Raw genomic sequence first — 25,029 nt, 5'->3', positions numbered from 1 at the left:
ACTGAGTCACCCAGGGAAGACTATATTTAGCATTCAGTTACTTTGTCTGTTTATTTTCTCTTCACTCAAAATACCTGTACTTAATAAATTGTCTCACTCTACATATATTTGTATATTAAATAGTGTCTGGCTATACCTAATATCAATTAATATTCAGCCCTTGCTAGAAGAAATATAGAGATTAAGCTAGTATAACTATTAGAAATTATCTATCAAACTATCCTCAGTTTAGCTTTTACCAAAGTATTACTAGGCAATAAAGTATCTTGGTCTTCAGAATGTGATCTGTGGCTAGGATAAAGCACCTAGGTTAAAGTCCAAACTCTGTTCCTTTTTTATCTCCATCAGCTTAGGCACTTTCTTCATTTTGTATTTCACTTCTCTCCATTATGAAGAGTCAGTGAGGTAATGCATTTATAACACTTTGACCAGTGCATGGTAAATACACAGTGAAGGCATCTACCTATATTAGATGGACACACTGTGAAAAAATGCAAATAGGTGGGGGTGCACACATCTGTAATCCCAATATCCCAAAACTGAGGCAGGGGGGTTGAGAGTTTGAGGCATATACATACATACATACATACATACATACATACATACATACACACACATATACATATATATGTGTGTGTATGTATGTATGAAGCGAGACTGGGCTGCATGGTAAGACACTGACTGAACGCCCCAAAATTAAACCAGTTCACATCATCCTATAAATTCTTAAAATGACTTTTTGATGTAATGGGGTTAGTGGAAAACAGAAACGTGTGTTAATAGTAGTCTCGTGTCAAGTAACCTATGCTAAAATTATATGTACAACTTTCGTCCATCATACTTATAGTTTGAATTGCTTAATATGTCAGTGCTCATTTATCTGTATAGAATGTAGTGTATAATAAATTCACTGCAAAACATGAAATGCTGTAAGACAAAAGCATGCTCCAAATACCTTTAGTAGAAAAATCCATGTTTTGCACTACCTACCTTATTTTTACTTTATGACTTTATGAAATATTGGCTTTATGACATATTTTCTAGAATGGAATTTGACTTGCTTTATATAGAAAGCATAAACAAACTCATTTAATTTTTTCAAAGACCCATTTTCTAAATTTTATCCTGACAAGGAAGACACAATATAGTTGGAGTAGATTTGTTTTATTTTGTTGTTCCTCACCAAATGGAGGACTCCACTTAATAAAGTACACCGATTAGACTGCACAGTGGCATGGTGACACCTTTCTGTGCTGAATATAAAGTTTTCATATTGTAAAAAGTACCACCTCCTTACAAGTCACCAGTCTTCCTATAAATCTTCTTCCAGCTCTTTAAGTTTACTTCAGGAGTAAAACTGATATATTTTAAACACAGCTAATTATTTCTCTCTGTTCTTTGCTTTGCTTAATTTTTCTCTTTGTTTGGGATTTAGAGATATGCATATTTTGGCAATGATCACATTTCAACTTCTTCTCTGTAAAGGCATGAGACATTTATAGTTGAAGGATTGATTTCTTTTAAAAGAGAAAACCTCCCTTAATCTCTTTATTTTACCTAAAGCAATCCATGTTCTAGTCACATTGTTTGTAGGTGGCCTTGTTTAGGTCTTTGACTAGTAGGAACAGTTTCATCATTGTCAAATATTAACAGCTCACCAAAAGCAGCAGGTGATTTTAATAAGATTTCTGTACTTACTGAACAGAACAGGTTTGGAAAGGATCATTTTAAAACACATTTTTTAAAAAAGCTATGGTAGCGGTATCATTTAGAACTTTTAGTCAATTCAGTTTATATTTCTGAGACACATCTCTGAATTTGGTTGAAATTGAGGAAGTTTGGTGGATGTTAAGGCAAGACCAAATCATTTGCTTGTTTTCATGTCTACCGAACAAAAGAGGGAACTTTTAGATGAATTTCAGATACATTTTGCTGAGAATGCCACTTTATATAAATATAGTACACATGGGGTTTGGAGTTTTATTTTGGAATTTGTATGACACTCTAAACTGCCTTGACTCTAGATCTTACAGCTTTAAATAAATATTAAATAATGAACTTAGAAAGATATACATAAATATATATGAAGTAACTAACACAATGTGCCTTAGTGCATGCTGCCAAGTATTTTATAGAGGTGGCCTGTGTCACCAAATAAAACATAATGCTTAGAAATTGCATTTTTTCATTGGATGGGAGTATGATAGGCATGTGAGAAGAATCATAATTTTATTGTGAATGTATTTGTCTCTTTTTGAGGTTTGTAACATGATCTCAGACTTACAAATTTAGCAACAACCTCTAAACATTTTGATACTATGCTCTTAAAATTCATTGTCTGAAGGGAATATTCTTCTTTAGCACAAGAACAACTGATTTTTATCTTGATGTCCCTAATTTAAAATGCAGTATTAAGTCTGTAATTGTATGTACCCATTGTACAACCTTTGTGTGGATGGATAGGTGGCTGACTTTTGAGACAGTTACCACATTTATTAGCAACACACTGAGTCTTGCAAAGCTAACTCGTTTAAGTCTGAACAACCATTAGCATTTTTCTCATCTTATGTTCTACTTACATATTTGGAAGATATTTATCTAAATTAAATCCTTGTTTGAAACCTATTTTACATAGAGGCAGGAAATTTAATTTTGCTAAATGGAAGCCCCAAAGTTTAAGCATAACACATAACTAAACCCCATAGGAATGGAGAGAATTGCCAAATACCTTCCTACTTCCTGAGTTTTAGTACAGTTAAAACTCACTTGAGACCCTTAAGTCATGGAAACCCTGGAGTAACTGGCTTGGTTCCAGGGGAAAGAAGTCCCATTGTAGGAAAGCCAGTTTGAGAGGTGACTTGAAGTTCTTATTTGAAAAGTTGCCTGAGGAAGCCTTCAAACAAAGGAAAGCCACAGCAGGCAAGGCGAAATTCCTGAGGAAGCTAACAGCTTCTAAGAGGCCCTGGGAAGATGATGGTGGGATGTTGTTTTGTAGCAGTCATAGAAAACATGTCCATCTTGTTAGCTTTGAGGAGATGGAGTCTAGGCAAACGAACAGACAACCAAAAAACAATTGCAATGGAAAAGCTCTTTTTCAATTTAGGACAGAAATGAAAATGAAAACAAAACCAAAAACAAAACAACAACAACAACAACAACAACAACAAAAAAACCTTGACCTATGAAGTGTCATGAGTTCTAGTTTGAGAATCATTTTCTTTATCTGTAGCATTAAGAGGATAGATTTGATTGGGATTTTCATGAGTCACTCTATAGAGAGATGTGGGCATTTCATGCAGTGTAGTAGATTTTAATAATTAAAAAAATGGTTGTAAAATGTTTAGTGAACAAGAGTGAGCAGATTTCTTTACTGTATGCCGTATAGGACTCTTGTATATTTTCACTCTCTGAGACAGGAACACATTATGCCATTTCCTTCAACTGTTTGATCAGGACTCCCTGACCTAGTGGTCTGTAGTGCACATCCTGGCCAATGCTAGACTGAAAGAATTCCAGGGCTCTTTCCACTTTTGCCACTTAGTGTTTCTGTTATATGTCCATTCATGTAGAAAGTTCCCCAGCATAGTGTAATTTCACTCATTTAGAATTTACTAATTCTGACTCTTGGATAATTCTACTCAAAGAGTCTACATTACTACTAATAAAAATAAATTCAGGACTGTAGTTATCAATTGATTCCTAAATTGATCGTCACTTCTGTGATATATATTTATATTCAGTAATATAAGCCTCTTATAGCCATTTTCTGGAACATATTTTGTTCATTAGAATTAGCCATGGCCTTGACTTTTCCTTTGTTTTAATAAGAGTGATCAAGCATTGACTGAAAAAGCTATTCCCAATTTTGTGTTTTAAGTATGTAGTTGCATAAATTTTATGTGAGTATATATAGTTACACAACACTAATCACTAACTTTCCTGGATATTAATGTATGGCTTCTGCTTTAATTGGAGTATTCAACAGACAGGAGTAAGAAAGAAAAATCCAGCCTCCCTGATTAAACTCTCCCTAGCCCACAAATTCAAAAGAAAGTCTTAAAAATATAAAAGTCTCGTTTTCATGCAGCATTTTCTGTGCTCAAAAAAATCTGTTGTATAAATTTGGAGACAGGTTGGGAGTGTAGCTCAAAGGTACAGCGTTCTGCGGGAGGCCTAGATTCCACCACACTCTACAAAATAAAGTCTGTCACGTACCATGTGTCTTCTCATTTTAACCTAAAGAGGGAGCTCCAACAGGCATTGCAGTCACTTAAATATACAGATAAGTAAGTGTACAGTTTTGCCTCTGTGGCTTGGAAGGTGGAGTGGCTGACAGAGTAAATGATTGGTGTGAAGCGTGTGGTGGGAGGAGCGATGTAGTGAACAAATTGCCTTCTCCAACAGTCAACTTCCTTCAGTTCCTTGCAGCTGGTCAGGTAAGCTGAAGCTTAACATTCCTTCTGGGTGACTGTGTACTGATCCTGGGATGATCTGTCCCTTAAGAGGGAGCTAGCTTCTCTGGGCCTTTTGGTAAAGGAAGTAAAATGGGTTTGGGAGGGTTTGATTTTATTTAGCTCAGTTCACAGTATTGAGGGAATGTGGAGAAAGTTACCAGATAAAATATTGAATGGAGCGTACTTATACTTAGATCGCTTATCAAAAATTCAAACTAAATTAGGAGTCTTGTACTTTTATTTGATAAATTTTAACATCCCTAGGTAGGATTCCAAGCAAAAGCCTTAGCGGGGAAGAAAGGGCACAAGTAGCTGGTATTCTTTTGTCCTGGCTTCCTAATTGCGGTGGTAGATGCTGAAGGGGGTGTCCAGACAAAGAAGGTAAAGGCGCTGTAGTGCAGTAGATTCAACTGCTGGGCAGAGACACACTTTTATATTGTTTCATAACAAAGTCTATGAAGTAAGTAGCAGTTTGAGTGCATGCAAAATACAAGTGTATTTTGTTCCTTGCGGATAATACACCAAGTTTTCTGTATTTAATGGCATTTTATGTTAGCTGCTGCCAGATGCTGAAAGCCAGCTTCTGTGAATGCTTACCACCAGAAGTGCCTTCTGAATCTGATGATAACTTGCCACCAATGTGTTTATCTTAAGAGTTTAGTTTGATTCTGCCTATTTTTTAAATAGAGATGATTCATTTACAAGGGTCTTGTGAATCCAGTTAAAATTTTATCTTAAATGACTGGAGGTATTTGATTAGAGCAGGGGTAAAAACTGTATGTGGAGTGCGGGGAGCAGGGAGGTCAGCTTGCTTTGCCTGTGGTCAGCAAATAGGTCTTTTACTGTTGTTTATTCTTTCAAATTTTTCAAAGAAAAATTCAAGCTCCTGATTATTCAAAAGTAAATCTTTAATGTGAACTAAGGTGATCTTAGGCAAAATATATTTCTTTCAAGTTGATATATACGGGGGAAAGCCACAAGGAGGCTGTACGTGCTGATTTTCCTAAAGCCATGGATTCCACCTTTGTCTAAGTAGCTTAGGAGAACTGGACCTACAGCATGTTCTGAGAAATTCTGGGGAGGGGTGGGGCAGGCAAAGAAGCACTTTGTTCTAAACTGACCCAGAAATACAGAGCTCCCCTTGGACAGGCCCAGGTGCTGATTAGATATGGATCAATGGCTGCACTTTTTTGCTGTTGTTGTTCATCTAATGGGGGGGGGGGGCTGTATTCTGGGGAGATATTGAGACTCCTGGGATTAGAACTAGGGGCCATATCTGTGTGCCTTATGGATTTATGTCACTTCTGGTTCAGCTATACTAAATTACTAGGGTGTTTCAACCAAGATGATTATATAACCCTCGGGGTTCATAATCATAGCAGAAAACTTATAGACTAGCTGTTTTCTAGACCTAAATAAAATATTAGTTTGTTTATAAAATTCAACTAGGAGTCATCTCAGTCATGTGTTTACTGTTCTCTCTTTTGGAAAAAGAAGGTTCTCATGAAAGACAATAGAAAGGGAAGCAAGGAGAAGTTTTAAGTATGGTGCTCTACAAAATTGTTTGTTCAAAGTCTAGCAAATTTGTGTGGCCACTATTCACCAGACACAGATACATCCCTGCGGGAATTCAAAGATGAGAAAGATAGAGTTCTTCCCAGAGATAGAAGTCTAGCAGAGGAGATAGGCATGCAAACAATTTATTGATGTATTTAGTGATAAGTGCTTGGGCAATGCTGAGTATACAGTTGGAGGCACAAAAGTGGGAGAGATAAGGAGTATGGGGGTGGGGAGAAAGCTTCAGGAACAATCTTTACAGACACATAGTCATTTGAACAGACTCCATCTTGGGTAGTGAGAATGTGGAAATTTGGCTTTTGTGCTTACTAAGCTGCTTGTGAATTAGGACAAATCCCTTCACCCTTTCGGCCTTCATTTTCTTTCTCTGCCAGATAGGGGTACACAAGATGTCCCTTCAAGTCTGGTTCAGCCCTAAAATGTTTCAGTTCTCGGAATCAAATTATCTTAGTGGGCTCTCCTAGAACAACAGACAATTGTTGAGCCTAATCCTCCCTTCGTTCTTTGGAGGCCACAGCTACAAAGCTCTCTTGAAGAAGATAGGCAAGACAATTCTACTCTCTTTCCAGTCTTGCCTATTCAGACTTGATAGCTGGTTGCGTGGAAGCCATGATTGCCTGGAGAAATGCACCTTTGGGTTGTTTCAGGAAAGAGATGTCTAATAGTATGAAGAAGGGGATGTTAACTAATTCAGAGGAGCACTTAGCTAGCCCATTCCTTGGTAGTTTGTGTTCAGCCTCATTAATTTTGCCTTCAACATAATTTTTAAAAACTGTTTGTTAAAACTTATTTTTCCAGTTTCTTTACCAGCATCTCAAATTTATATAGAGGTGGTATGCAGCAAGTTAAGGATACTCTTGGTATGATACACCAATACTGACTGGTGATAAACTATTTGAAAGAAAAAATTGCACAGATTATCCGTATTATCGGAAAGACAGAACTCCAAGAAAAAGAACGTGGGGATTTGCTAGTAATTGCTGATAGGTGCCTAACACTCAATGTGGGTTGATGTTGATTTTCCTTTTGCCCTTTCAGATATTTCCTAGATTTCAATAGGTCTAATGGTTGCAGAAAGCAGACATCCTAGTGCCTGGGAAGTGCAGATTCTATATTCACTCCTACGTCCTCTGAGAAGCCATGTCTGTGAGCCACAGATGTTATGGTGGGACATCACAGATCAGGATTTTTCCCTTCATTTACTACATGATCATTAAACAGAACAACTATTTTTCTTCTTGAACAAATCATACAGGTGGTGTGTTTAATTTTTAGGTGCTGTGTTTGACAGGTTTAGATTATGTCTTTGAAAAATGAATTCAGGTATAATTGTATTTGAGAGATGTTATTTTCATCTCCCCTCTCCATAAATCCAAATGTATATGAAGAAGCAAATTATTCTGCAAACAGCTTTTTTATGTTATTGTTAAAAATACAGTTACTGACAGAGGGTAGTTTTCAGCTTCCTGGGGTCCTTTTCTTATTTTGATAAATGGCAGGGCTTTCTCATGAACATAAAAAGTACTTTTCATAGGTTTTTTTTCTACCAACCACATAGTATTCTGTTAACTGACAGACTCTCTCATAACTCCCAAGACTTAGGTAGGATTTGAATCATTACAATGCTACTTTTTCTTTCTCGGTTAAAGGCTTTCTATTCACTTGCGAAAAGCCTGAAGGTCCGGGGAGGGCAATAGATTGAATTTTGGAGGTTTTATAAATGCTCTGCAAGTTTTCCCTTTGTCTGTTACCAACCTTTTGATGCCGATACAGTTCACAGATGTCATCAGCCATTCCCTTGCTCTGTTGCTTTTTTGTTGCATTTTCCAAGGCCCTAGGTTGGGAAAGAGGGAGCTGGAAGATTAATCAGTGTGGGAACACTTATTTCAGCAGAGAACTACTTTCCTTCTTGAATCATTGTGCTAGTTGTTTAACTTAATAACATAATGATGACCAGGTGATAATGACATGGTTTTCAGAAGAAAGTGGGAAAAGAGGGAAATTGAAGCAAGTATAAATGAGCTCACTCTATAACTCCTTTATTTAAAACACAAGTCACTATATGGTTAAGGGGTGAGGGAGATTGACTTAAATGTCCTGGCCAGCCTTAGCTGTTGTTGTTAGGATAGTCTCTTAGGCCAAAGGATGTTGTCTCCTAACATTTATGAAGTCCTTAATGACACAGTCTAATACTTACCTAATACATAACAACTCCGACCCTCTGAGTCTAAATAAGAATACAAAGAGCTTGAGATACCATTGACTTTTCTGGGGAATGTGAGGAGTTATTTTTCAGAGCCAAGATCGGTACTGGGTTATTATGGATCCATGGTGAAAGCGTGTCCTGTTGCCCACTCAGACGGCTTAGTGGTTCCAGGGGCATCATGGGAACCTTTCTAATCAGTAGTCATTATTTTCTTTTGGGACAGTCCCCATCCACATCCTATCCTATAGATAAATGTTTTACCAAAGCCATTTTACTGCTAAGATGAAAAACAAGGGTTACCAATGTCAAAACTAAATTTATATCCCCCATAATACCAATTAAAATGCTTAAGCCTGTAACTAAATTTGGGATTCTTGAAGAATGAACTTTATTGACATGTTTATTATCACCAAATGTTCTGCATATAAATATGTTATCCCAAGTCCTGAAGTGAGTTTTAAAATATATATAAAGGGCTTGGTTTTCCTTTGTACCAGTATATTCCACGGATAACATAGATATTAAATTACATGGTCTCCTCATCTATTGTTTTGAAAGAAAAATGTAGATTTTGTATTTTATAAATTTTTTTTAAAAATACAAGCAGCAGTCTCTGGTAAGGTAGAATTGCTATGTATTTGCATTGTTTTAGAATTAAATTATGGATTCTGTCATTCAAAAAAGAATGCTTTATAAATCAAGTAAAATCTCATAACTAAGATGAATAAGTTATTTTTTTAATTTCATGCTTCCTCATATCCCATGCTTTGGTTTTATAGCCCAACTTGATGTAATTTTTTACACTGCATTTTTATTTTTCCTTTTGCTATTTCTGTGTACTGTTTTTGCTTTGTAAAAATCTCATTAGTTTCTGAAAAAAAAAGAAGCTTAAAGAAAGTTACTATTTGTAATGGACAGTAATATAAAATCATAAAGGCATGTTCAATTTTTTTCTCTCTGGGTTGGCAGGAAATGTGCCAGATACACTGTACTTCCTTCATTCCTTTGTTCTTTCTCTATCTTTTATTACAGTAAATGTAAATTTTGCTAAAATTCTGTAATTTTTAGCAAATGCTAAAATTCCTTTAACAGATATTCTATTGTTTGGAATTCTGAATATAAAAGATGTATTTATATGTTTTTTTCTCTTGCAGAGAGGTTACACATCATATTCCATAGTTATATATACTAATTGTCTTAAGTTATCTAGGCTTTGCAGCCCAAGGCAATCCTGCTCAGCAGCTGCCTGATTTCTTTTCCTCACTGCTGCTGTGTAACTGCCCCAAACCATAGGAATTGATGCAACATCCCTGAATGTGAGTAAGCAGCAAGATGAAAGATAGGCACAGGTCAGGAGTGAGGTATTTCCACCTGGTCAGAAGGCAAGAGTCCCTGTGCAGCTGCAGCTGCTGAAGAAAAGGACTGAAATTCAGAGGAGAGGTCAGAGAGAGATTGAGATTTAAGATCTGGACAATTACAGGGCTGCCTTCAACTTTGGAACAATTCCCTTTCTCTGGGGAAATGAGACGAGAGAAGAGAACAGGATTCAGGCCTGAGCCTTGAGGAAATCTTTGCTGTTGGGGTCCTGAAGGAGTAGCAGGAAGGCTGAAGTAGAAGCATAAACTGCCATGTTATGAAGGAAGTCATCAAGTGCTATGCATCTTCTAGGCTTTGGAGTTTTGAGCCAGATAACCTTAGTTATGGTGCTGGAGGGTGAATGGGCTAGGCACTGTAATCCCCGTGACTGCCATAGCCTTTAAGGAAGGCAAAGTAGATGTAGAACGATGTTTATGGTTTTCTTGGGAAAAGACCCCTGAGATTGTGATTTTAGTGTGGATGAAAATTTTGTTACAGTCCTTATATGTGTTGAAGTTGTATAACTTCTCCTAAGCTACTTGTATGAATTATTAATAACATTATAATAACATTCCTAACCCTTAGTATGTATAATGTCTTCATTTTCCAGGATTTAACAATAAAATGTAAATATATATTTGAAGTCAGAATATTATTAGATTTTATAAATTATTTTAATTTAGTTAAAAAATAAATTTACCAGTGGAAGAAACAAACGGGCAAATGACAGAAGCAATAAATTTACTTTCAATTTTTCATACTAGGTTTTAAGTTATACTCTACTTCATGAATATGTGCAATTACCATGCAAATACATATATATATTATATATATATATGAATTAATGAGGACTCTTCTACAATGCATTCAAATTTGCATTATATGTAGCTCAGTAAACATTTTGAGTACACACCATGTTTCTCAGTGAAATTGTAGAAATGTCTATATAGAAAGATACTGAAATATGAATAAGAAGTAAAATGCATAGGACGTGTTGAATGAAAACTCTTGGCGAACCAACTCATTTTTCTCCTGGGAATTCAGATAGCCTAGCAACTTGCATTCTTGAGTCCAGAATGAAAAGGTTGCATTTTTTCTCCCTTCATCTTCCTCCACAGATAACTTCATGCGCAGTAAAGAATGAACATCTGTGGGAAAATGTTTTACTTGCAGTTGTGCTTATCTTAAAAGGCTTATGGTGGATTTAGTAATCCAAACAAGATAGTAGTTAGTTGCTTCATGTAAGGGTCCTAGTTCAGTACAGTGGTTGGTCATATTAAGACATTGTAATAAACAACTTGTCCAGTGACATTCTGCTACCACATACTCGGCAGCTCAGTCAGCATTTAGGTGACATCAAAGGCATGTGGAATTTTTACATTTGATTTTTTGAAATGGGCCCCACTCTGTAGCCTAAATTAGCCTCAAATTCATGGCAGTCCTGCTGCCTCTGTCTCCACGATTCTGGAATTACAGACATGAGCCACTATGCATGGTTCAATGGAATTCAAATATTAGCCTCTCTTGAAAGTGCTTAAACTATGAATAAAAATTGATAAGAATCCAATACTTTAGTTCCAAGTATCTAAATGACCTGAAGACATTGCTGCTAGAACCTGAAGAGCAATGTGACTGCCAAGCATACAGATTTATTCTCAGATTATCAAAACCTCATTGGATTCCAGGATGTTTTTCACAGCATAAGGCTCTGAGGAAATAAAAAGCTTTTGAGCCTAGAATGTCCCAGGTAACAGAGTACAGAATTTATATACTTGCATGTGATTCTTAAATATTTTCCCTGAATTTCTTAATTAGTTGTACAAATGGATCCAGATCCCATTTTTTATTTTTATTTTTTTGGTTTTTTGAGACAGGGTTTCTCTGTTTAGCTTTGTGCCTGTCCTGGATCTCGCTCTGTAGACCAGGCTGGCCTCGAACTCACAGAGATCCACCTGGCTTTATCCCCTGAGTGCTGGGATTAAAGGTTTGTGCCACCACCGTCTGGCCAGATCCCAATTCTTAAACAAATGATTTTATATTTCTTATTGAAAGATTTTTTTTATTTAACTTTCAAATTTCTACTTACATTTTATGGCATACCTTTCCTAATATTTTATGTTCTAAATACAATATGATGCATATCGAAGTAAAGCAAAACAGAGCCAGTAAGAGAATTCTGGAATTAGACCAACTAGATTTTCATTCCAGTTCATTTTTCAGTGCCTATGTGCCCATAGGCAAGTCACTTCATTTCTCCTAGTCTCCATTTCTTCAGCTGGGACAGGAAGGTTTAAGAGTATCTATCAGTTTTTACAGGGCTGGTAGAAAGCAATGAGTGACTTCATGGATAGTGCTTGTGACTGTTGGCTCCTAAGAGTTCTGAAAGTTTCTAATATTTCCTTAGTCATATCAGAATTTTAGATATACTAAACAAAAGTTTGTCTCAATTTTTGCTATAAGGGTCGGTGCACTCGAGAGAACTGCAAGTACCTCCACCCTCCACCCCACTTAAAGTCGCAGCTGGAAATTAATGGGAGGAACAATCTGATTCAACAGAAGACTGCCGCAGCCATGTTCGCCCAGCAGATGCAGCTTATGCTCCAAAATGCTCAGATGTCATCTCTTGTAAGTTATGGCGGAGTCTTTGAAAACTGCCAGTGCATGTGGAGTATTCAGGTTGCTGTATGACTGTTTTCCTAATGCTGAGTGCTGCTGCTCACCAGCTCCATGGCTGTTGTCAAAACATACATGCTTACATTGGAATACCTCTGCAAGGCCTTTGGGAAGTTAAGTACTACAAAATTGAGGGCAATTCTTGTGTGCATTTAGAGAGGGTTTGAGTTTCTAAAAGTACATTAAAAGAAAAGGAGCATTGTAAAATGAGGAGAGTGATTATTACACTAAAACCTTTGACTTGTAGGACATTAATTCAAACACATTTCTCTTTTTAGGCAGTTTTGTTATTTGTTGCTTTGTTATAAGTTTTGCAGTGAAGTTTCACTGTGGCCTCAAACACAACATCCTCCTGCCTCAGCCTGTTAAACAAACACTGGGATTTATAAGCATGTGCCACAACACCTAGTTTTGTGATTACTTTTAAATAAATTCTCTTTTATAATAATTTTGGATTAGAAAAATTCCAAAAACATGGTAGGGAATCTCCCATTTTGTTTCTTACCCAGACTGCTTTCTTTCTTATTTTTTGTGATGTGCTAGAGATTGAACTCAGGGATTTGAACATGGTAGGCAGTAGCTCTACTACATTTATCCTTACACTTAGATTTTCAACAATGAGGGTAATGAAATCTAAGGCGTTATGCGTGCTATACAAGCACAATACTACTAAGCTGTAGTTCCTTCACACACAGTTAGTATCTTATGTTACCATTACAGATATATCAGAACCAAGAAGCTGGTATCAAAGTATTATTATATAAACTCTAAGTTTTATTCTGATTTCACTGGGTTTTCTATTAACGTGATCTTTCTATTTCAGTGTCCAATCCAGAATTTGCATGGTGCATTTATTTGAATTGTTCTTCTGTCCTGTGGTCTGTGACTGTTTCTCAGTTGTTTCCTATTTCCTATGAGCTTGACATTAAAAAATATAATTAAACTCTATTCATATTATGCTTTTGAGAATTAATCCTGTCCTAACACCTGAAAATACAAATTTGTGTTTTAGTCTGGCACCTCTCTGTGGAAATTGAAAACTGCCCCTCTCTGCTATAGTTCTTCATGTCTCTGATTTAACTCAGTTGTCTCTCATTGAAATTCAGTGACTGTGGCTGAAAGTTGAAAGTTGTCTGTAACATTTAGAAGCAGTGAAAATATGGGAGTGGGACAATCTGCTGTCAGTAAAGCTTATCACATTACAAAATTGATTCTCAGATTTCAAGGAGCAGCATGTTGATATGGTCTTCTAACTAGCATATCTGTTTACTAAGTCCAACCACAGGAGGCTATTGAATACTTGATGTTCTTTATGATACTCTGTCTCCAGAATATCTAGACAGATGAAGGTAAGATAGATTTCATGGTCTGCATCATCAATTTGCCAGATGTTTGCCTTCTAACTCAGTGATGACGATTACTTTGATCAGTTACTCCTCACTTGACCTTCAGTAATACTTTACGTGGTCCAAGTACTTGTTGAACTCTTCTGGGCTCTTATGTGATGAAGGATCACAGTTCCTCCCTACTCACTGTATGGGAAGATACTGGGAATAATGTTCACACAGAAAAGTAAACATGTTTGTGAACCCAGAAAATGTGAGTATATGGGAATAAACCAAAGGAATTTTTACTATTTTTCCACTTTATTATGGTATAATTGACAAAGAGTATATATACTTAATATATAGATGTGATTATTTATACATATAATATGTGTGTGTCTTATTTATGAAATGAGACAACATGAATTAACCTGAAGGATGCTATGTGGGACAGATCAGATTGAGAATGACAAATACTGAATGGTTTCACTTATATTTAGAATCTCAGAAGTGTTGAGTTCTTAGGAACAGAGAATAGATTATTGATAGAGGCTTTGGGTGGGATTTGGGATGGTGGTCAAAGTTTGACTATGACAAAGAAATATTTAAGTCACCATTACTATTCTCAGCCACTTATGGGAATGAGTAAGGAATGGAGCAAGATTTTACTAACACTTGAGCCCATTATATCCTATAGTGCCAGAGCAGATTGTTTTTCAAAGGTACAGCTTTAGAGCACCAGCCAAATGCCCTGTTGCATGGAATCAGAGAGCCAGGCATAGGGCAAAGTAGGGTAAGAAAGAAGACAACCAGATGGTGGTGGCACATGCCTTTGGTCCCAGCACTCAGGAGGCAGAGGCTCATGGATCTCAATGAATTCAAGGCCAGCCCGGTCTACAGAGTGAATTTGAGGACAGCTATGGCTGTTGCACAGAGAAACTCTGTCTCAAAAAAAAACCAAAGGAAAAGAAAAAAAAAGAAAGAGAAAGACAGACAGCCTGTGAGACCCTTTCTGTTTCAACTCTCTTGTATTATTAATGGTTAAAATGGCTCCTACTGGGCAATAGGGAGTAACATTTTAAAGGAAATGAGGAAGACAATCATTGAATTTTGAAAGTTCTTCTGTTGTGCTTTCTAATTTGATTCTCTGTAAGTGTAATAATAGGATGTATTTTCTTTATTCTTCAGTGGGGTAATTTCAGATCTCAGGCTTCAGAATATAACTAATATGACTGAACAAAGTACTTTATGGCATGTTACATTATATAAATATTACATTATATAAATATTACATGGAAGACCCCCAGGGAACAATTAGAAATTTTTCTACCTCATATTATTTAGTGATAGCTGTTGTGATATAATAAGTTAATATAGATTAATTTCTGCAGCTATTATGTGTATAAAAATCTAAATCTCAGATGGTTGATATGCTCATCCTCTATAGTCTAGGAACTAGCTTTTATAGATCTGTTGTAATTGAGCTAGTGTGTGCAATTTTGAGTGAAATTTACCAGTCTCATTTGGAAGAAATCTCTTTAATATGAATCCCGATTTCAATAGTTCAAGGTAATGTATAATTTTGTTTAATTTCTGTGGTATCTACTTTTCTTATGAACTGCTCTCTTTATCTCTTTTAATCACCCCCTTACTAATAATTTGTTACTTGTTCTTAGAACAAATTTTGTTTAAAATTTTCCAGACCTGTGTTTGTGTGACAACATATTAATAACCATTTGTATCACTGGCTTGAACCTCAGGTCTTTCCACAAAGCATACTTTGATTTGTTTCTAGGATACCAGGAGAGTGCATCTGCCTTTGGAAAATTGAATATAGCTTGCTTATTATAATCCCCTAGATAAAGGGAATGTCAGCCTACAAAGAATGAGAGCAAGAGAATAGATTCTGTTCAGTGTAACTGAACAATGAATAAAAACCACACCTAGTCAATTTAGGTGGAATGCTTGCTATAGCAGGCAAGTTTGTTCTGTGTTTAACAAGTCTGCACTGACATTTGCTACTGTAAAGATCTACTTTTGAAAGCTTTTTGTTGACTTTATTAAGAAAGTTTAGCAGGTAGAGCAAACAATGTGCCCCCCTTAGCATTTTCCAATGCATTTTAAAAGCCATTGTTTTTTATGCTCAGACACTGTTTGCATTGTGAGGAAACAAAAGGACACTGTAGAAGAATAGTAGAAGTAGATGCACTAGAAAACTCTCAAATAAAGCAAGACTTTAAAAAAATCTCAGTTCACAATGAAGAATTTTAGTGATAGATATTAATTTTCACTACTACAGATGATGTACATACATATAAAGTAAATATGATGCAGTAAGACTACACATATTTTTCTTTAGACATTTTATATACCTGTATTTGTCAATATCAGGAAATTCCTTTACTTCTTTGAATTTAGTAATTGCCATGAAAACAGATCCTGATGAACTGGTGACCTTGGGAGTACAGTCACCTGATGATTTACTAGAAGGTGTTGGCTCAGCACATTTGAGGTCCCCTTGCAGTATGCCAAGCCCTCTGATGCTGCCTTATGCTTTCCATGGCTTTCCTTTTTACTAAGTTAAGGGGTTGAAACCACAAGTGCTATAAACCATTCCATAGTTTGCCTTCATCATGGGTATCTCAGGTTGAGTCATACAATGTCTGTTGGGACCCATGTCTAGCATGTTAAATCATAGTTATATTTAATAAATATAATTCTCTAAAGCAGTGTCATGTGTTAACATAATAGGGATTGAAGTAATTATTATAGCCCTTTGGGAAGAAAGAAAGAAAGAAAGAAAGAAAGGAAGGAAGGAAGGAAGGAAGGAAGGAAGGAAGGAAGGAAGGAAGAAAGGAAGAAAGAAAGAAACAAAGAAACAAGAAAACTGGAAGTTGAAAGAGGGTGTACTAATTAGCTGTGTGTTAATAATTGTACACTCCAGTGTTTTTGTTGTTTATCCTCTTTACTTTTTTTTTCGGTTTTTCAAGACAGGGTTTCTATGTGTAGCTTTGGAGCCTGTCCTGGATCTCACTCTGTAGACCAGGCTGGCTTTGAACTCACAGAGATCCCCCTGCCTCTGCCTCCCGGTGTTGGGATTAAAGGTGTGTGCCACCACCGCCCGGCTATCCTCTTTACTTAATGTTTGGACTTGAACGACTTTAAGTAAGTGCAAATAAAATTAGAAAATATATATTTACTTATCAATTTTTTAAAATCAGTAAAGAACTTACAATCTGAACATAAGAAAATCTCTCACAAGATATCCCCATTTTGAAATTTTGTATTAAAGTTACAAATGACTTTGTACTTGACACAAACTCACTTAATCTACTGATATGTTCATGCTATGAAGAATAGTTATTCTCATGATCCTTTTAGAAAATCCTGATAACAAGATGGGCCAGATATTTTCTGGATTTAATGGAAAAGGAAACTGCGTCCATTGTTCAAGAACAAGCTGGTATTAAAGTAGAGCCAATGAATGGGTGTTTCAAACTGCTGTAATACTGAAGACATAGATACTCAGATCCAGAATTGGCTACAGTGCAGTTATGTGAGACTTTATGACAGGTGTGTAGTCATGAATGGCAGCCAGACCAGCTAGAATCCTGAGATCTGTGTCAGAAAGAACAGCACATATAGTGGTTGAGTGAAACATGATTTTACTCTAGGAAGAATATACCCAATTTATTATAAACCAATATGAAAGTTTCTAGCACATTCCCACTGCCATGCTCAACCTGTAAAGCACCACATAACTTTCTAATGGTTTTATCTAGTTATATTTTGCTGAGAAGCTACACAAAAAAGTCTAGTAATGACTCTAAGGAGATCATGATGGTCCTGATTCAAAATGGCTTTGATCATGTCACCTCAAACTGAATCCATACATCCAACAGAATTCAGATTTGAATACACACACACACACACACACACTAAAAACAACTTGAGTTGGGAGGAGGGATGAAGGAAGGTAATAGGGAAAATAACAGCAAAGTACAAAAATATATGTAATTCCATATAACATGTCATAATGAAACCCATTATTTTGTGCACTAATTAAAATTTAACTAATAAACCAATTAAACAGAAATAAAATGAGTTACAATGTATTATAATGAAGGTTCTGCAGTTTGGTACCTAGTTTTCCATCTCGACATAGTAACATTAAATGTTTTATGAAATGATTTGTTTGTAAAATATTCAAGTCACTAGACAATAGATATTATGTATTTATAAGGTTAATGTTCTCTTAAGATAATGGTGATTGTCCTTATCATGTGACATGCCACATTGAAGTTGACCAAGTTACATCACGAGCATTCCTAGAGTGCTACGATGATGTAAGACCAGAATTTCATCTAGATTTATCTAGGTTTTGTAGACAAAAACTGAAGATTGTATTTTTTATTGGTTCAACTTTGTTTCTTGAGACTAATTAAGGATAAAGGCTTCTCATTTGTAACCTTCGAGTGTCCTGAGAGGAACTCTAGCAGTTCCTTTAAAAGGTGTTTGGGAGCCATGTGGTGGTGGTGCACACCTTTAATCCCAGCTTTTGGGAGGCAGAGGCAGGTGGATATCTATGAGTTCAAGATCAGTCTGGCACAGAGTGAGTTCCAGGATAGCCAGGGTTACACAAAGAAATTGTCTCAAAAAACCAAAAAGAAACAAAAACAAAAACAAAAGGTGTTTGGGAAATCTACAAAAGGAATTCATGTGTTCTTTGTCCTGAGAGCCCACCTCTCTCACTAAATAGTCTAAGCTCTAAGCTCTACAGATCCTAGATTCACTCCTCCTAGCAATTACTGATCCAAGTATTTGTTTAGGTCTTTCTTCATCACATTATATGTTACACACCTTAAAGCTCTTTTATATTAAAGTAAAATTTGTCTATTAACAGTAGGTTTACTTCTGTACCTCAGCTGTTAGTAAACAGGCAGTGTGAGTGAGATCTGTTCCTTTAAAAATTAAAGGAAAACGCTACCCTTTTGTCACTAGAGGTGCTTACATACGGTATTGTTTGCAGAATCTAGTTTCTTTGATAGTAAAACTCAACATCTTCCCTTTCTCCTCCCTCACTATTCTCATGGGATAAATTAAAGGTAACCTGGCCATGGCCTGTTCTGCCTCCTCCTCCTCAGGGACTGGTTAGCTAAGTTTCTTACAGCTTTATACTAATGAGACCATGTGGGCAGCCTAGCTTCACTACTCCTGTTCATAGTCTAAGCTGTGAGCCTGCCATCACAAAATGCTTTGCTGTTGTTCACAAGTGAGATGAAAGGCAGTGTATGTGGGGCCGGGGGAACTGGAAGAAGTGGAGGGAGGGAAACTACACTTAGGGTGTATTGTATGAGAGGAGAATACAAAATTGAAAGTAGGATTTTGGAGGGTGCTGGAAAATCTTTTTCATTGATAGAAGTTAAACAAAGCAACTTGACAGTCTCATCTATAAATACTGTTTACTTTTTATCAAAATCATTCTCTTGTGTAGGTGAATATAGTTTAGAAGTTTGCCACTGAGAGGGCTTCCAGGATACCATGTGTGAAAAACTATGGTTTCCCTGATGATTTTAAGTCTGTAACACTAAGTTTCTACCTTGCCTTTAAGGAATGCTCAATATTAATTTAAATTCTTCATGTACTCTTTTCTTTTAAATATCCAGTGGATACTAGTTACATTAGTAATGCACTAATCTCCTATAAACAGTTTGTAATAAGTTGTATATTTTACCTCAGTCATATATGGAGTCATCAAAAGCTGTTCTCATAGAAGTAGAGAATAGAATAGTTGTTACTAAGAAGGGTAGTGGAGAGGAGAGAAGAGAGGTAAGTCAGTGATTAGAATTTTACAGTTAGATGGAAGGAATGATAATTGTATTATATAGATGCAGTGCATAATATAACAAATTGAGTAATTCATGCCACAAACTGTATCTTTAAAATAGTTTTCATTCTACGGAAATACTAAATTTAAGATCGATGCACATATATTATATAAAGAGGCAATGTGTGTGTGTGTGTGTGTTCATTTAGCTCATTGTACCCAATAAATACGTCTATTATGTGTAATTTAAAAACAGGAAGTTACATAGCTTGATCTGTTACATCACAAAACCATTTTTTGAAACTCTTCATTGCTTAGCCTCTGGTACTATCTAGCTAAATAGTATTGGTATTACTAACTAGTAACCAATAAAATATGTACATACATGTGAAACATGCATGCATGCATGTGGGTATAAAATACCTTGTGCTTTTCAAACTGATTGATCTAACATGTCCCATCTTTCTCAAAAGTGGGGGTACCCATTTGCCTAAAATCTTCCTTAATTGAAAAACTGATACATTTATTCAGTCTCTCTACCACTACTTTAGAAACTATTTTGTTTGTTTTACACTGTGATTTTTGAATTGAGATTTTTAAATTTGGTAAATTAAAGCCAACTAGTGGTTTAGGAAACTCTTTTCTTTCACTTTAGTTAATATTCATTGGTCCATATAGATGACTTGGTTAAAAAGGAACATTAAAGTAGTCAGGTGTGGCAGAATTGTTAGAAGTTCTTATTAATAAAAACAAACCTGAGGCCAGTTATTGGGGTGAATGCTGGAAGATCAGAGACACAGAACAAGCCACAGCTTCCTCACCTCGCCAGTTCCTCAGCTAGTCTTATTTCCTCAGACTGCAAGCTTCTGAGTCCTCATCCAAATGAATCTCAGCTGAACTATGCTTTTCCAAAGCCTAAATGCTGAACCAGCCAAATGCTGAACCAGTTTCTGGTCTTCACGCCTTATATAATCTTTCTCTTTCTGCCCCCACTCCCTAGGATTAAAGGCATGTGTCACCATGCCTAGCTGTTTCCAACGTGGCCTTGAACTCACAGAGATCCATCCGCCTGGTTCTGCCTCCCGAGTGCTGGGATTAAAGGCGTGTGCTACCACTGCCTATCCTCATGTTTAATATTGTAGCCGTCCTGTTCTCTGACCCCAGATAAGTTTATTTCGGAGAACACACAATATTTCAGGGAACACAATACCACCACAGTCAGGTAGACAAATGATTGGTAGATTATTGTGAGTATAAGGGATACAGAGGAGCACAAAAGAGGGCATACACCACAGTTCAAATCTACCCGGTGGAATGAGAAGCTGCAATAGAGGCCTAGGAATTACAGTAGAGAACCCAAACTCAGATCAGCATAGGAAAAGAGCAAATGATTGCTTCTACGTAGTAGATAGAAGCTACAACCATGCATTCATTGTTCTTTAGAGTTTTCTGACAGAAACAAGCCCAGTGATGATGAAAATGGCTTACTTCTTTTACACACCATAAATGTCTTCAAGGGAACAGTAAAGGGAAGGGATTGTGAGTGCTGGTAAAATTTAAGGGCACTATTTTTCTGGTATTAAAATTGAGTCAACAAACTGCTAACAAATGTTTACCCCTAAGTACAAGAAAATGCTTGGTCTTCTACCTCTAAATAGAAGTTCAGAGAAGGAAGGCCACTGCTATTCTGTGGCCTTCAGGCTATGATATCATTTAAATCACATAAATCTTTTGTATTCAACAATAATTGTAACTAATGTTGGATATTACCGAGAACAAGTAAGTCTCTTTTGTTAGAGATACAAAGCAATGGATTTGCCACATTTAATTTTCATTTCTTTATACTAACTTGATCAATAATTCATTTTAAGTAATAGGTTAGTGTCACCAAAATATTTACAAACTAGACAGATGTACTTGAGGCATTTTTGCTTTTTTCTTAATTTTTAAATGGAAGCATATTTACTACCCACATATTTATGAGGTATACTACAATAATTTTATGTGCATAGAATGTGAATTGCTAATCAGTGCAATTAGCATTTTCATCTCCTCACTTATCTGTTCCATGTGTTGGGAACCTTTGGACTAAGAGAAATGTGTGTTAGACTTTAGTTACTCAAATAATTATATGAAGTAGACGCTTACACTTTCAGGTTTCTTGCCCCACTGTTCACAATAGCTAAGGTACGAAATCAACCAAGATCATCAACAAGTAACTGATTAAGGAGCCAGAATTTTTATTGAATTCCTTTACTATTCTAAGGTGCTTCAGAATCCTTTAAGAAGAACATTTGCTAGGTACTTCAAATTTTACCTTGGCAGGATTCCAATTATTGTCTCCCCATAGTAAATCACTGAGTAGCGTGTAGAAACATTTATATGTAAATATAAATATATATATATGTATGTATATGTATAAAAATTCTTGTGTTTGAGATGAATTAAATGTCCATAAATTTTTGTAATGCAGGTCTACAAAGCAGCACAGTGAAATCAGTGAATAGATATTAAAATAAAAATATAGTAATTTACCTGTCACTAAATATTATTCTGTTAATATTTTAAAACATTAAACATATAAGAAGTAGGTTCCTGTTCATACACTAATAGGAACAGGTCAGATTTGCCTGACCTTGGGATCTTGATTTGTGAATCCTTATTCACCTGGGCTTGTCTAACCTTTTGCCATTGTGATAAGACATCGTCACCCACAAAGCTCATGTTTGAGAACTGTGCAATCCAATAAATAATCACAAAACAATCTTATAATGTCTAACATAACTTTTTGATTTTATGTTGGGGCTCTCTCCAGCTTCATGTGATCTGTGGACCATGAGTTGGACAAGCCTTTGAGGAGCCAGAAATCTGCACCAGGGATGGATGTCCCTGGGCCCTTGAACTTCCTAAGATCCCAGGCAGCATTTTGTGTGTGTATATAGATATATATGGGATTTTTTTTGTATACAGTTCCTGTATAGAGTCAGCTTTTAGCTGACTCTCAGAAAGTCCCAGATGAAATAGGTTAGGAGCCATTTTTTCTGAACTTTTCCCTATTAGGATGCATTTCTTGAGCACATGGTAGTTTCTAGGCTCTGTGCAAGTGCCCCAGAAGTCTTAGAAAAATGCATGATAGGAGAAAACACTGCTAAACACTGAGGTCAGTAATTACCCAGTGATCTTGTTTCTTAAAGTCTGCTACCTGCACAATTCTTTATGCTTTGTCATATTCAGTAGGATGAAAATCTACATCTGGTTGTGAGAGAAAACTACTTCTCATATTTTCAAATATTTAGTAAATAATTTTAGTCAAGCCTTAAGTATCAGAAGCAATTGAAATGTCTAGACTACTACAGGCTATACAGAGAAATCAGAAAGAACCTTTCTTTTCCTTAGTGCTGGGGGATGTGGTTGAGTGGCAAAGTATGCTTAGCATGTATAAGGCCATGGGTTCTAGCCCCAGCATACATACACACAAACCCCTATCCCTTTTCTTTGAAATAAGTAATAACTCACAGATGGGTTCATGTTAGTTTAATTGACATGAAGGGCTATGATATACTTAGAAGCAGGATTAAGTTGCTTAGCTTATTGCAACTGAATGCACAAGCTTATAGGCTCCTTGACTTAACTTGTGGTTGTTAGTCAGAGCTAAGCTATTGAATGTTCAGATTCATAAAATGGAGTAGTTAGCCTGGGGCAGAGTTGGTAGTGAGAAAATAGAAATGTTTATTTGAAAAGAAATAAGCAGCTCAGGAGTTTCTGCCGCTGCTCCAGGGCTGCAATTGGAAGAACTTGTTCTCAATAAAGGGTTATAGAATGAAATTTATTCTCAAAGAGGAAATGGTCACAAAAGCTACAACACTAATTTTAAAATCTAATGACAACTCGGGATAGTTTGTGGTTAAACCTTTAAAAAGAACTAAACATCTCCAGGAATTGTTTTACCTTTATATATAGGCTGATTATTTACAGATATTTTTTCATACTGTTAGAAGAAATAACCAACCCTAAGTGTATTAAAAATGATTTTAAAAAGAAAGAAGTTAAACAGAAATTTTTTCCTGGCTTGGTGCACGCCTTTAATCCCAGCACTTGGGAGGCAGAGCCAGGCGGATCTCTGTGAGTTCGACGCCAGCCTGGTCTACAAAGCGAGTTCCAGGAAAGGCACAAAGCTACACAGAGAAACCCTGTCTCAAAAAACCAAAAAACAAAAACAAAAACTTCCCCCCAGCACAGCCAAGTGCAAACCTTTCCAATTACCTAGTAACCACACACGTGGTCAAGCAATCCTCTAATGCAGCCCTGCTGGGTAAAGCAAGCTCAGCTCTCACTAGGAAACCTTTGTGAGCCTCCAGAGCAAGTCAGATTCGTTTATGAAATAGGACCTGTAGTAAAATAGTAAAATAAAATGACAGTGATATCCTCATTTTAGGTGGATGGTAAATTGTTAAAGCATTCACTTTTTCTAAGTTACCCTTTCCTTTTTCAAGTCTTTTATAAATTATCAGTGAGCCAAGAAAACAAAGAAGGATACTATTGGGTGATTGGACATGTGGCAGGACAGGCAGCATTATATCTGGGAAGAGGAAGGAGAAAGTGGAAGGAAATGGGCTTTCAGGAAATCACAAAGTCTACATTTAAAGGCATGGCTGTGTGGCTGTGTGAGAAACCAAGAGAAACCTTGTGTGTGTCTATGTGCTGTCATTCATAGCTTTTTCAAAAATCAGCTTACCAGTAAAGTCCATGCCTATAGATAGTTGTCATTTGAAAAGCAATTCCTATATGGGAATTAGTAAAAGACAAAAAAAAAATCAAGAAACAGTGGTGATTATATTTAGAATATGTGCATATTATATATTTATTTCATTTAACAACACTTAATGAAAAAAGGCCATAAATTTTAAAGAGAGTAAGGAAAGGGTATATGGGAGGATTTAGATGGAAGAAAGGGAAGGGAGAGGTGATATAATGATATAATATGAATATATATGTTAATATTTATAATTTATAAATTTTTAAAATATAAAATAAAAATGCATAATTATATAGTAAATATAATATGATATGATTATATAATCTCAAAAATAAATGAAAAACAGAAATGGTGGCTTAGGAAATGGTGTAATAAATAGTAAGAAGGATATGTTTAGCTCTAATACCTCTTTTTCTCTCTTTTGAACACAGGCATCTTTTCCTATGAATCCATCACTTGCTGCTAATCCTAATATGGCTTTCAATCCTTACATGCCTCATCCTGGGATGGGCCTGGTTCCTGCTGAACTTTTTCCAAATACTCCAGTTCTGATTTCTGGAAACCCACATCTTGCATTGCCAGGAGTTCCTGCCCCAAAACCAATTCGTACAGATAGACTGGAGGTATTTGTGACTACATATAGAAATGCTTATAGAATGGATATTAACTTTATGCATAATGTACCTTTTCAGGGCCTAATTTGTTGAATGTTTAAAATTAGAATATCCTAGTACCTTTTATCATAGGGAGCCTGAGAATGTTAAGCCAGGTGGTGGTGGTGGTGGTGGTGGTGCATGCCTTTAATCCAGCACTCGGGAGGCAGAGCCAGGCGGATCTCTGTGAGTTCGAGGCCA

At 36.2% G+C, this 25,029-nt stretch overlaps 1 protein-coding gene across 1 annotated transcript in view; it reads left to right on the top strand.

The window, feature by feature from the left end:
• Mbnl3 (muscleblind like splicing regulator 3) overlaps positions 1 to 25,029 on the top strand; it is a 56,281-nt gene that overhangs the window by 19,267 nt on the left and 11,985 nt on the right. Inside the window, exons 2-3 of the mRNA XM_036174994.1 lie at positions 12,055 to 12,219; positions 24,607 to 24,798. Coding sequence (XP_036030887.1) covers positions 12,055 to 12,219; positions 24,607 to 24,798 — 357 coding nt within the window. The remainder of the gene's footprint in view (positions 1 to 12,054; positions 12,220 to 24,606; positions 24,799 to 25,029) is intronic.

Source organism: Onychomys torridus, chromosome X, assembly GCF_903995425.1.
Source record: "Onychomys torridus chromosome X, mOncTor1.1, whole genome shotgun sequence".
Classification (NCBI taxonomy): Eukaryota; Metazoa; Chordata; class Mammalia; order Rodentia; family Cricetidae; genus Onychomys; species Onychomys torridus.
Note: the sequence above shows the minus strand (reverse complement) of the source record. Positions and strands in the feature narration are given on the sequence as shown.